The sequence below is a fragment of the Elephantulus edwardii genome, unplaced genomic scaffold (genome assembly GCF_000299155.1).
Source record: "Elephantulus edwardii isolate Elephantulus edwardi_28Jun2011 unplaced genomic scaffold, EleEdw1.0 scaffold00126, whole genome shotgun sequence".
NCBI classification, from domain to species: Eukaryota; Metazoa; Chordata; class Mammalia; order Macroscelidea; family Macroscelididae; genus Elephantulus; species Elephantulus edwardii.
The window spans coordinates 2,322,217-2,334,241 of NW_006399876.1; the positions used below are offsets into that span (position 1 = coordinate 2,322,217).

General features: G+C 62.1%; 1 protein-coding gene across 1 annotated transcript; it reads right to left on the bottom strand.

Annotated features, from left to right (window-relative positions):
* Positions 1-6,709: 6,709 nt before the first annotated feature.
* Positions 6,710-11,077, bottom strand: IGF2 (insulin-like growth factor 2 (somatomedin A)). The gene is made up of 4 exons (XM_006893368.1): positions 10,760-11,077; positions 8,523-8,685; positions 7,185-7,333; positions 6,710-6,985 (listed from the first exon to the last, which is right to left on the bottom strand). The coding sequence occupies exons 2-4, from the start codon at positions 8,677-8,679 to the stop codon at positions 6,710-6,712; spliced, it is 582 nt and encodes a 193-aa protein (XP_006893430.1). The 5' UTR covers positions 8,680-8,685; positions 10,760-11,077.
* Between the last annotated feature and the right edge of the window lie 948 nt (positions 11,078-12,025).

The following is a 12,025-nucleotide window of genomic DNA, read 5'->3' on the forward strand; positions in this document are numbered from 1 at the left end:
TCGAGTCGCTTGCGACTCATAGCGACCCTATTATATCATTATATATTGTATCATTATACATTATATATAGCCATTATATATAATGTATAATTTTTATAAATGTCGATAGTTATAGAAAAGCTTCAGGCCTTTTGTTCATAGGTTTCGCTATGAGTTGTGCTCGACTCGACAGCAATCAACAACATATATTGAGCCCTGCCCTCTGCTTCTCCTGAGATCAGTGGACCACTGAGTCCATCAATGATCACTGGTCTTTCAAGGCTCAGATCTAGTAAGCTGGCTTTCGACTGCTTGGAAGGATGTGTGACTTTAAGTTAAGAAAAGCACTGACCAGTGATCTTGGCCACCCATTCTCAGCCCTTCAAGCAGTGCTTACAAAGCCCTTCAAGGTGGGCTGACCCCAGGCCTCTAGCAGATATGACCTAAGCCCCAGAGTCCAGAATCTTGCTTGTGACATTGCTATCAATTCCCCTCTCCTTGGCATGAGTACCTAGGAAAGCGATTCCCATGTGCTCATGATGCTGTAGCCTCTGGTTTGCTGGAATAATTTCTGCGTCCCAGGAGGCTTGGTGGTGCCCCAGGTGAAGCACTGGGCTACTGATCAGAGGGAACCAAGGAGAGGAAGAGGCAGTGTGTTTCCGTAGAGTGGGTCCTGGAAAGCCTGTGGCCAGGCCTGGTCCTGACAGCCGCAGCATGAGAACTGAACCAGGGGAAATGCGAAGTGTCTGTGGGATCATTTTCTGACTCTTTCTTTTTTAGGGTTTCCAGTCATTCATTGTTGCACTTTTCTCCCTGCCCACCCCCTTTCCCCCAATTCACTCTTCTCCTTTAAAAATAAAAGAAAAACTCGTTGTTATGCAATCCCTCCCCCCAGGTCCACTCCACTGTGCAGCCTTCATTCTGGACTCCTGTCATGACAAAAATACCTCACATATATATACCTTTTAAAGAGTTCTTTCCCTCATCTGTTTCAATGAAGTATACACCATTCCTCCCCTCCTCTCTCTTCCCTCAACCCCAATGTCAGTCCCATTTTATAACAATGGCCCTATGCAATATTTGTTCTTTTGTGACTGAGATATTTCACTCAGCGTAATGTTCTCCAGGGTCCCCCATTTTGCATAATATTTCATGAGTTCCTTGTTTTTCCATGCTGCATAGAATTCCATTGTGTGACTATACCACAGCTTCTCTATCCATTCGTTTGTTGACGGGCACTTGGGTTGTTTTCAGCTCTTTGATATTGTGAACAAATCCTCAATAAACATGGGTGTGTATTTTCTGACACTTTCTAATGAGGAGGTGATCACCTCTATAAGGAACTCTTTGTAGACAAGGCCGCATTCAGCTCTGGGTGTAGGACCTGTCACATCTGCTGGAGGCCAATATCCAGTCCACCACTTAGGGCCCTATCAGTGATGCTTGAAGGGTTAAGGTCCATGTCCTGCCCAGCAAGCTCTACCACACACTGGCCGCCCCTCCTCCCGTGCCTCCCGTCACCTGCTCTGCCCCCTGTCCCTCTTCCAAGTGGTGGGCTCCTAGAATCCCTGTCCTGGACTTCTACAACCACCACTCCCGCCCCTCCCGGGGGTCCCTCCCCTCCCCTGGGCCCCTCCCCTCCCGTGGGTCCCGCCCCTCCTGGAGGTCTCTTTCCTCCTATGGGTCCCCTTGAATGTCATCCGGTTGAGGCGTGCCCCGCCCTCCCAGCCTCCAGAACACCAGGCTGTCTCCCAGCCCCCATGCTCCTGCAAGAGGTGCCCACGTATGTTAAATGAAGGGCTGAATGAATGAGGGACGGAGCCTGAGAGGAAGAGTTCGCAGAGCTGAGTGAGGAGAGTCAAGACTGGGGGTGGGGGCGCACGGGTCCAAATGTGGTTGCGGGGCAGCACTGAGGGGCTGGGGAGAGACAGGAGAGCTGAAAAGCAGAGAAGTGGGCCCAGTGCCACCGACAGAACAAGAGAGGTCACGAGGTCTCGGAGCAGCAAGGCCCAGACAGGGCTAAAAGCGGCCGCGTGGTCAGAGCTGCTGGACAGAGCATAAAGGGCTCAGGACCTGGGCCCTCTGGTCCTGCTCTGGGGAGGAAGGTGAGGCCCCAGGGTCCACAAACAGAGGAGCCCCTAATAGGGTGGCAGTGCTGAACACTGAGCCCAGTGGTCTCCTAGTCAGGCCCCCAGCCCACCCCGGAGGTGTCCCTGTCCCGGCTTTGTCCATGCAACACTGCTCAGGCCACTAGCTTCCCCTCCAGCATCCCATCTACCCTGGCCCACCCACGGTGGCCCTGCTCCTCCAGGTAGCCCCTTGGTTGGGGCAGTGCCAGGGCAGCAGGAGTGGGGGGACACCACCCCCCTCAGAGAGAGTGGGTAGCCAGTAGATGTTTGAAGGTTTGAAAACAACCACTCAGGAAATGTCAGGTGTGAGGGTCTCTTTGCAGCCCACATTGGTGGGCCACCAAATCCTTCTTTCTCAGTTCCCGTGTCCCTTCTCCCCAGGTGCATAGCCAGGCAGATGAGCTGACCACCCTGCCAGGCTGTCCAAAGGCCTTGGTGGTTAGCAGAGGAGCAGAAGGCTAAAAGGGGCCTCCAGCACCTTCAGTGCCAGCCCCCCACTTTCTCTTGGTGCAGAAACCCTGAGGTCAGAGGTCAGAGTGGCTGGGCAGGTCGGAGCAGAATGGGGCCTGTCCATGCCAGCACCCAGCTCCAGGGGACAGAGGTGTCCAGGTGCAGCCTCTCTCATGGGAGGACCAGTGGATTTGTGGATGTAGGCAGGTTACACCAGCCTAGGGGGCCCTTTCTCAGCAAACCTTCCAGACCCCTCTGAGTTTGTGGTGCCCTTAGGGTGTGCAATGATGGAATTGCCCTGAAACTGGATTCTTTCTCTGGGAGACCCCCTGTGCCCCACACCAGGGCCCATCTTAGAGGGCTGAGAACACAAGACTCCCTTTGGCAATGCCCCACTGAGTGTCCCCAAGGCACAGAGCCTTCACACCTGCCCCCTCCCCTACCCCACCCTGCCTCTGACCCCCTCTCGGACGCTACCCCCAACACCCAGCAACCAAGTCACAGAGCAGAGGACTCAGACAGGATGATTTTGAGTATTTTATTGGGATTTGCGAGCATGAAAGTTAGAAACAAAATCCAGGCAGTGGATTTTGCCAGAAATGTCTGCATGTTAGGGGGTCCAGTTGGGGCGGACACGAGGCTGCTGCAGGATGGACAGATAGCAGGCATGATGACATTTGTGTCCAGCACGTGGGAGTCTTCAGCAATGGCAGAGGGAGGGCCCAAAGGGGGGCCCGCTGAAGACGTGGGGGAGGGGTGTGGGGAAGAGAGGAGATGGAAGCCACTACCATGGGCACGGGGTCAGGGGGGTGGCCGTGGCCAGAGACTGACCACCTGGGAGAGCTGCATGGGGGAGACACAGAGGAGTAGCGGCCAGCACCCCCGGAGGCCCCAGTCCAGTGAGGCAGGGTTAACACTGTGGAGCTGGACGTCCGGCTGAAAGGGTGATAATTTGGGGTGCCTCAAAGTCTTCTGAGTCCAATTGTGACAATTTAGCATTTTAGGAGTCCTCAATGTTCCGAATGTCCCCTTCTGTGGATGCTGGCGAGCCAACCCTCTGTGCTGTGGGTGGCCTGTCATGGACCGCCCCCACGGCCATGCCAGTCCTGTCGCTGGGACCCCAGAGCCAAAGACCTCTAGATTTCTAGTGGGCTGCTGTGCAGGGGGGCTGCACTGGGGGTGGAGGCGGGGGTGAGGTAGATCCCCCAGCCGCCCGAGTCCCTGCCCCAGCCCTGGGCACCGTGGTGGCCACAGCGATGCCAGACCCAAGGCCTGGGGCCCCAGCGACGCCGGTCGGTGGGCAGACCTGGCAGCTCTCTCTGCTCTGCGGGCTTATGCCCTCCTGACCACCCAACTCCCCAGCCTCACCCCACCAGAACCCCAGGAGTCCCCGCAGAGCTCTGGGATTCCTGAAGGCCTGGCAGGGCGCTGAGAGGCAGGTAAGGTGTCCCAAGAGGTGGGGGACGGGCCCCCCAAGTGCCCAGAAGGCGGTCACCTGCTCTCGCCAGATGGGGACCTTCACATGCACATTGTGGCCCCTTCCCCCCCGGTGGCCAGGCCAGCCGGAAGCCCCTCATGGTGACCACCGAGCACCTTCCAGACACCGGGGGACACGCCCTGCCACCTCTCCCTGCCCTCAGGATTTCAGGGGAGCAGCCACCATCCCCAGAAGTTAGGCCAGGGAGCAGCCCTCTCGATTCCCCTACACTTCCCTGCAGACGGAGTGGCCCAGCTGCAGGGGCTCCACTCCCAACTGCACCCCAAGCTACAGGGACAGAGTAAAAAAAAAAGGTGACTAAATGGCGGGGTGCAGGGAGGCGGGCGGGGCCCGCAGGGTGGTACACGCTGGCTTGGCACTGTTCCTTGGTCCCTGCTCCCCTGTTCCAGGGATGGGTTAAGAGCGCAAAAAAGCTAAGGACAGGTAAAAAAAAAAAAAAAAAAAAGAAAAAAAAAAAAGGAAAGAGGCCCCAGGAGATGCCAATCAGAGGGGAGATAGAGCAATTGACTTAAATTTGGGTCCCAATTCAGTCCGTAGTTCTGCCAATCCTTCCGTCCTCCTGACTTTCCACCCAGACTTGTCCTGGACAACCTCCGATCCCGGAGCTCCCACCCAGCCCCCCCTGCCCCCCCCCCCCCCCCCCGACCACCATTCTTCCCGCTCTCCCCGCCACCACAGCCAGATCCCAGGGGCCCAGGGACCGGTGTGATGACCACTAGCTGTGCCCAAGGGGGTGGGGATCCAAGGTGTTCTTTTCCCCCTGGAACACACTAGCGCGTCGGGCTGCTGGGGACACACTCTGCAGGCACATGTCCATCATCTCCGTCCTCCCAACTCACTTGCTCCTCTCCAAGCCGCCTCCTCGAACACTGCAGGGGGCTGGGGGCACAGAGGCTCCAACCAGACCACAGGGGACACCCCCAAAAGGACAGGGCTCCTCTTGGGGACAAGATGGAAGCAGAGCTGTCCCTCCCACAGCAAGGACCCCAAGGAGCCAGGGAGCGGGGGGGGGACCTGGAGAAGAGAGGGCCGGAGACGTGAAAACTGTACTGTCAATCAGCTTGGAGAGGCTGGGCTTGCACCGGGGCCTCTTAGAGCTCTTCCCTCCTGCGTGTGTAGGGTGTGCTTGCATGAGGCTGTGTGTATGTGAGGCGTGTGCATGGTGTGTGCTCGCATGAGGCTGCGTGTGTGTGTGTGTGAGAGAGAGAGAGAGAGAGAGGCGTGCTTGCATGAGGCGGTGTGTGTGAGGTGTGAGGCCGTGTGTGTGAGGCGTGTACATGGTGTGCTAGCATTAGGCGGTGTGCGTGAGGTGTGAGGCTCTGTGTGTGTGTATGTGTGTGAGGCGTGGTGTATGTGAGGCTGTGTGTGTGTGGCGTGTGCAATAGCGAGTATGTGCTCGCGGGAGGCGGTGTGTGAGGCTGTGTGTGTGTGGCATGTGCATGGTGAGTGTGCTCGCGTGAGGCAGTGTGTGCGTGTGTGTGGCATGAGGCTCTGTGTGTGTGTGAGGCGTGTGCATGGTGTATGTGAGGCTGTGTGTGTGGCATGTGCATGGTGATTTGTTCACGTGAGGCGGGGTGTGTTTGTGTGTGAGGCGTGTGCATGGTGTATGTGAGGCTGTGTGTGTGGTGTGTGCATGATGGTTTGCTCATGTGAGGCGGGGTGTGTTTGTGTGTGAGGCATGTGCATGGTGTGTGTGTGGCTGTGTGTGTGGCCTGTGCATGGTGAGTGTGTGCTCATGTGAGTCGATGTGCGTGAGGCATGTGCACAGTGTGTGTACGTTGTGTGGGTCATGTGTCAGGATGCGTGCGTGTCTTCTTGGGTGAGGGTTGACGTCAAAGTTTGGAGCTGTATCCGTTTCACCGAGGATGAATGTAGTGTTGTTCTGCGTCTGCCAATTAAACGTCATTTCTACTCATTTGGGTTTTCACGGCCCAGGCTTCCCTCCCTCGGTCTCACTGGGTCTCTCAAACTAATTCCGGGTCCTTTTTCTCATGATGGAAGAGTGAGTTTGGGGTACTGGTGTCATCATAGCCAATCAGAATTTAGAGCACCCAATTGAAGATTTTGCAGGAGACGAGGAGGCAGGTGCTGCAAAGTGGGCGAGTCTAATTTTCAGCCTCTTCTTCCCTCTTCTGGGCCTGGGGGCTCAAAGCCAACAGCCAATCTTGACCTGAGGTCTCCAGAGAGAAGAGGATGAAGGGGCAGGGGTGCCAAATCATTTTTCTTTATGTTGTTTTTAAGCCAATTAGTCATTTTTAAAGTTTTCCAGCCAATTGGGGGTTTAGATTGATTTTTGTAAGCCAATTGTCTGGAGTTACTAGAGAGCCCATGAATTTTGGGGGGCTCAGAGTTGGGGTTGTATCATACTCTAATGTTCTGATGCATGTTTGTCTTTTGGGGTACTATCTGGGGTGTGGGGGTGTTTATAGCCAATTGTTCTGACATCTTTAAAGAGGTTACTGCTCGGCCGGTGGAGGGGCCGAGGGAGACAGCCCGACTGGAGGAGGCTGGGGCAGGAGGCTGGGGTTCAGAGAGCCCGGGGAGGCAGGTGGCCCAGGAAGTCTGGGGGTGGGGCCTTGGTGGGCAGGTCCCTGGGCAGGAAGAGGCAGAAGGCGGTGGTGTGGCCGCAGAACTACCATCTCTTGGCTCACTTCTAATTCTCTTCTGTCTGAGGTGTTGGGTCCGCGTGGGCAGGTTTCTGGGCTGGCATGGCTGGTGCAGCGGGGGCAGCAGGCACGACGGGCATGGCCCGGACAGCGGGCACAGCCACGAGGTGTGACTGGCTAGTCACTTGGAGGATATTCTTGAAATCCCGGCTGAGTATCTTCCCTGGGCCCATCAGGGTACCCGGCAGACCCCTGCGAAGCCACTGGCTGGCCGGCCTCCAGCCCTCTTGGGGACCCTGACCCACAGCGTGATTGGGTTTGTCCTGAGAGGGGAGGGGTGTGTCAGGGGCACATCCTGAGGACTCCACGTTCTGAAACCACCCCTGCCCTGCCCTGCCCTGTCCTAGGTGCCTCCAGCCTCATGGGGAAGACACCCCCCCCAGAGGGGCTTAACTAGAAGGCTGACTGCTCCCCACTCCTGGCCCAGATAGGGGTGTCCCACACACACACAGCCCCCCTTACCGAGAGGCTGGCCAGAGAGGCTGCCACGTCTCTCGTGGACTTGGCGGGGACTGAGCAGTAGGTCTCCAGCAGAGCCAGGCTGCATCTCTGGAAGCAGCACTCCTCCACAATGCCACGGGGGCGACGGTTGTATCTGGTCATGGGCCTGCCTGCAGGTGCCCCGGGGGCGGGAGGGGAGGACACTGGTCATGCGCTGAGGGATGTAGTATAGGGGAGGGAGGAGGGCAGGGCAAGTAGGAGTACCCGAGAGCAGACAGGAGATTAATGGGATGCAGAAGCCTGCCACAAAGCTGGGGTGTACCCAGCCCTAGCCTGCCGCCCTGGCACCATGGCCTGGGTTTTAAATGGGCCAGCCTTGGGCCCCAGCTCACAGTCCTACAAGGAGAGTGGGGGTGGGCCCAGTTCAGGGGCTGCCCAGCAAAGGGTCCCACTCTGGCACCCCGGGCCCCAGGCCCTGAGACCAGCGTCCACCCAGAATTCGGTCTGGCCTGGCCCCTGGCGAGGCACAGACGGGCAGGGATGGGTGGGAGAGAAGATGACGGGAGGAGAGGAGTGAGGAGTTTCGATGAGACCACGCCCTTCTTTCCTCCCATCCTCTCCCCTTCCCCCACGACAGGGTCCCAGGCTCCGCTGGGGTGCCCAGGGGACAGGCGCCTTGAGTGGGGGAGGGGAGGAGGACCCTGCAGGCCCCTCAGTGAGAGGGGGGGAGAGTAGCGCTCTCAGAGGTAGGGTTGCGGGGCGGGGGGCAGCTTCAAAGACAGGCAGGCCCGTTGCACAGGGGGGAGACTGAGGCCTTCAGCCCGCCTGCCCAACCAGCCCCGCCCATCCTTCCCCCTAGGGGCGGGGCCATGACCCCCACTTGGCCTGCCCCTTCCCTGAGCAGCTTCCTCCACCTCTCTCAGGCGCCGCCTCCCACCTGTCCAGGGCAGGGTCCACGCAGCGGGGCTGTGGTCTCCCTCTGCACCCTGTGGCCAGCACAGCTCTGATGGGCATCAGCGGCAATGGAGCTGGCTTTCAGGTACCTGACATCAGTCTAACCACCCTGACAACGTCCCCGAGGTTTCTCGGTGAGACGGTGCTGAGCTGTCCCAGCAGTGATGAAGCGGGTCTAGGACAGCCTCACCTCCACGTAGGTGGGCTGGTGGGCACTCCAACCATGCGGCTGGGCAGCGCACACTGCCCACCCCCAGCTACCCTGGCTCCCGGGGAGAGACCCCACACACCAACCCCTCGGGTGTCAGAGGGTGGACTTGGACAGCAGGTGCTCGGCTGGGGTCCTGCCACCTCAGAGGGGTCGGTCAGAGTGCTCGCCCCACCCCCGCAGCCCCGGCCACTTACTGAAGTAGAAGCCGCGGTCCCCACAGACGAACTGGAGGGTGTCCACCAGCTCGCCACCACAGAGAGTCTCACTGGGGCGGTAAGCAGCAATGCAGCACGAGGCCAAGGCCAAGAAGGTGAACAGCCACAAGGCCGGCTTCCGCACCGGGATCCCCATCGGTGGCTGCGGGGAGAGCGCGGTGAGCGGCCGCCCTCCCCACCCCACTTCCTCAGCGGAGCGCACAGCCAGGGCAGGTTCAAAGCTGGGCTGAGGAGCGGGGTGTCCGCCCCACCCCCCTCACTGCAGTGACCACCCGTGCATGGCATCAGGCGTACATGGCCCCCTGCCGGGCCTGGCCATCCAGGAGCAGGGAGTCCAGGGGGGCCGTCCTTTCCTTCTCACCACACCCCTCTCTGAGCAGAGGGGTCCAGGTGGACCAGATGCCCCTGAGCTGGCCCCACCCTGTCCCCCCTCTCCCTCCCGTCAAGAGTCCAGTAGTTGTTAGTGTCACAGCGCAAACACATTCCCGGGGTCCCTGTTCTCCCCAACTCCAACCTCCCCAAAACACATGAAAAAGCCAGAGCTTTTCTCTGCAAAGAGAACCCCAAGAAGGCAGCACTCGATCCAGGTAACGTCCCGTCACCAACACTTTATGGACACCAGGCCCCGCTTTCTGTCTCAAGCTCCACCCTCAGGACCCGATCCAGCACCACTTGGGGGCTGGAGGGACGGGGACCTGGGAGCAGGGCGCTCTGAGGACACACCCCCGCCGCCTGCGCAGCCCTGTTTAGGCGGGAGCTCTCTCTGACCCGGGAGCGGGGCCCCTTCCCCTCCAGGAGGAGGGAGCCCCCGGAGGGGCGGGCAAGGAACCAGAGAATTCAGCGGGGGAGGGGTGTCCAGGGAGGGGGGGGCCTCAGCCCCGGGCCCCTCCAACAGAGGTAAGCAAGGCACGTGGACGCGCAGCACCGCCCCTTCCCCGTTGCGCCATTGCCCGCCCCCCCCCCGAGAATTCCTGGACTCCATCAGTCATTGAAATGCCAGTAGGGCACCCCTCAGTCTCCCCCAGACAGCAGAGGCCTCTCCACAGGAGACCTGGGGACCCCAAACCGCTCGCTCACCCGCCTAGACCCCCAGTGCCGCCCCTGCACATTCTAAGAACAAACTTGGTCAGCTTGGGAGGCCTCCGGGCCTGATTGAAGGCTGGACCACAGGGACAGGTGGGAACCCATGCAAAGGTGGGAAGCGGGGGCGCAGGAGGGGAGGCCAGCGGGAGGTGGGGCGCAAGGGTGGAGGGACAGAGCAGGGGGAGAGGCCGAGAGGGGATGGGGAGGCAGCAGGCGGAGCGGAGCCGGGCCTCTGGGCCCCGTGGCCTCCAGCGGCCGGGCGGGCGGGGGCGGACGCCCCGCGGCCTTGGTCCCCAGCCCAGTGAGTTACCTGCTGCGGACAGAAGGCTCCGGGGCTGGAGAGGCGGGGCTGGCGAGGCGGGGCTGGCGAGGCGCGGAGCGCGGCCGGAGCTCTCGGAGAAGCGAGCGCCCAGCTGGAGGGCCGCGCCTGGCCAGCGCTTTTATGTCCGAGCCGGCTCCGCCCAGCCCCGGCTCCACCCTGCCCCTGGCCACGCCCCTGGACACGCCCCCGCCCGCCCCCTCCCTCCCGCAGCCAGTCCCGTTCCTCCAGCGCCCCCAAGGCCAGCCCGGGGCCATCGCCCAGCGCCGCTCCACGGCGAGGGGGGCGTCCTGGCCAGCCCCTCTCCCCACAGGGCAAAGAGCAGGGGGCGGGGCCGCCCCGCCGCTTTGCAAGGAAGCTTTCGGGCGCCCGCCGAGCCAGGGCAGCCCCCCGCCCCCCGCGCGGCAGTCCCGACCTATCTGCGCCAAGGCCCGCCCCCTCCCCAGATTCCAGCCCGTGGAGTGAGGGATGGGGGGGCTCGCCAAGGAGGCGTCCAGCGAGTCTTGGTCTCTCGCAGGCCCCCCGTCCATGCTAGCCCCGCCCCCCACCTCTCTGCAGCCCTCAGGCCCTGAGTCAAAGACCCCTAGTGGGCTCCCCGCACAGAGCGCCCCGCGCCACGCCTAGCACCCCGGGAAATAGGGCCGCCCGCGCCCCGCACATAGCCCCGAAGGACCCACTAACCGACCAGGAAGTCTCCCACACAGCCCCCCACGTCTCCTGACACTTCCCCACCCCCTCCCCGGACCCCGCCATCGGGGACGCCCGCAGGCCACGCGGGGCTCACACAGGGGGCCCCACCGCGCCCCGAGCTTACCTGGAAGCCGACAGAGCTGCTGCCCAGCTCCCTGCTGCGTGTAGCGAACCGAACAGCGGGCGAAGGCCCTCCTGCCGGGCACTCCTGTGCCTGGGCCGCTCTGGCCTCGGTCGCGGGCCCAATGTGCGACGGGACAGAACGGGGTCTGGCTTGGTGGGGGGGGGACTCTTCTGCTTGTCGAGGGGGGGCGGGCTGTCTGGGGCCGGAGGGGGCCAGATGTTGTACTTTTCGGGGGGAAAAAGGTATCGGGAAATGAGGTCAGCTGTTGTATCAAGGACAGAAGGGGGCAGAGACAGAGAGAGAGACAGAGTGAACGTGAGGGGGGGGGGCGAAGAGCGGGGCGAGAGGGAGAGAGGACAGCGAGAGGCGGGCAGGCCACAGGGGGGAGGACGGCTCAGAGACGAAAGGAAACGGAGCCCGGCGGCGCCGGGCGGACGGGAGCGGGGCGGGGGCCGTGGAGGCGGCGGCGAGGGGCGCGCGGGCCGGTGGCGAGGGGCGCGCGGTGGAGGCTCTCGGCGCCACGTCGGGGACGGGGAGGAACGAGCGGGTGGAGTGAGGCCGGCCCTGGGCGCCCAGCTCGGTTTGGGCCGACGGAGCCCTCGGCCGTCGCAAGCCCGGGCCGGGGGAGCAGGGGCAGCGCGCGAGCCGCTGGGGACGCGGTGGGCGGCGGGGGCGCGCGGGGAGGGCAGGGTGGGGAGCGGGGGGGTGACAACGCCGGCGGCCTGCGGGCCGGACTGCCTGCGGGGGGGACCGCCTCCTCCGCGAAGCGGGGCGAAGCTGAGGTAGATGGAGGAGGAGGCGGCTGGGGATCCGCAGGCGGCGGAGCGCGCCCCGCCGACGGCGCCCGGACGGGAATCAGCAGCGGTGACGGACGGCGTCGGGGGGCCGCCAGCCCGGATGGAGGCGCTGGCGGGCCAAGCGTGGCCGAGGGGCCGGCGGGCGCGGCCGGAAGGGGGGGGCCGGCCGCCTGGCCTCACGCAGCTCCGCCGAGAGCAGGCGAACTTCGGGCGCCCGCGCCCAGCTCTTATAGCCGCGCCACCCCGCTGGCCAAGCGCCCGCGCCAATGGGCGCCCGCGGGGCCCTCGCTCCGCCCCCGGCCCGCCCCCGCAACTCGAGCCCGTGGGGGGGCGAGGGTTGGGGGCGGGGGCCCCCGGAGGGGGGCGGTGGGGTGCGAGCCCTGGAGGGGGGGCAGGGAGCGGTCCAGAGCGAGAGAAACCAAAAATGCTGTTTTAACATATTTGGGGGCCTCTGGTGTTTCCGGGGTGT

What these genes read in the sequence shown, in the direction of transcription:
- IGF2 (XM_006893368.1), bottom strand. Translation starts at nt 8,679, where the DNA reads ATGGGGATCCCGGTGCGGAAGCCGGCCTTGTGGCTGTTCACCTTCTTG. An exon ending in GGACCGCGGCTTCTACTTCA is followed by an intron (nt 7,334 to 8,522) that starts GTAAGTGGCCGG and finishes GGGCACCTGCAG; the next exon opens with GCAGGCCCATGACCAGATAC. An exon ending in CCTCTCTGGCCAGCCTCTCG is followed by an intron (nt 6,986 to 7,184) that starts GTAAGGGGGGCT and finishes CTCCCCTCTCAG; the next exon opens with GACAAACCCAATCACGCTGT.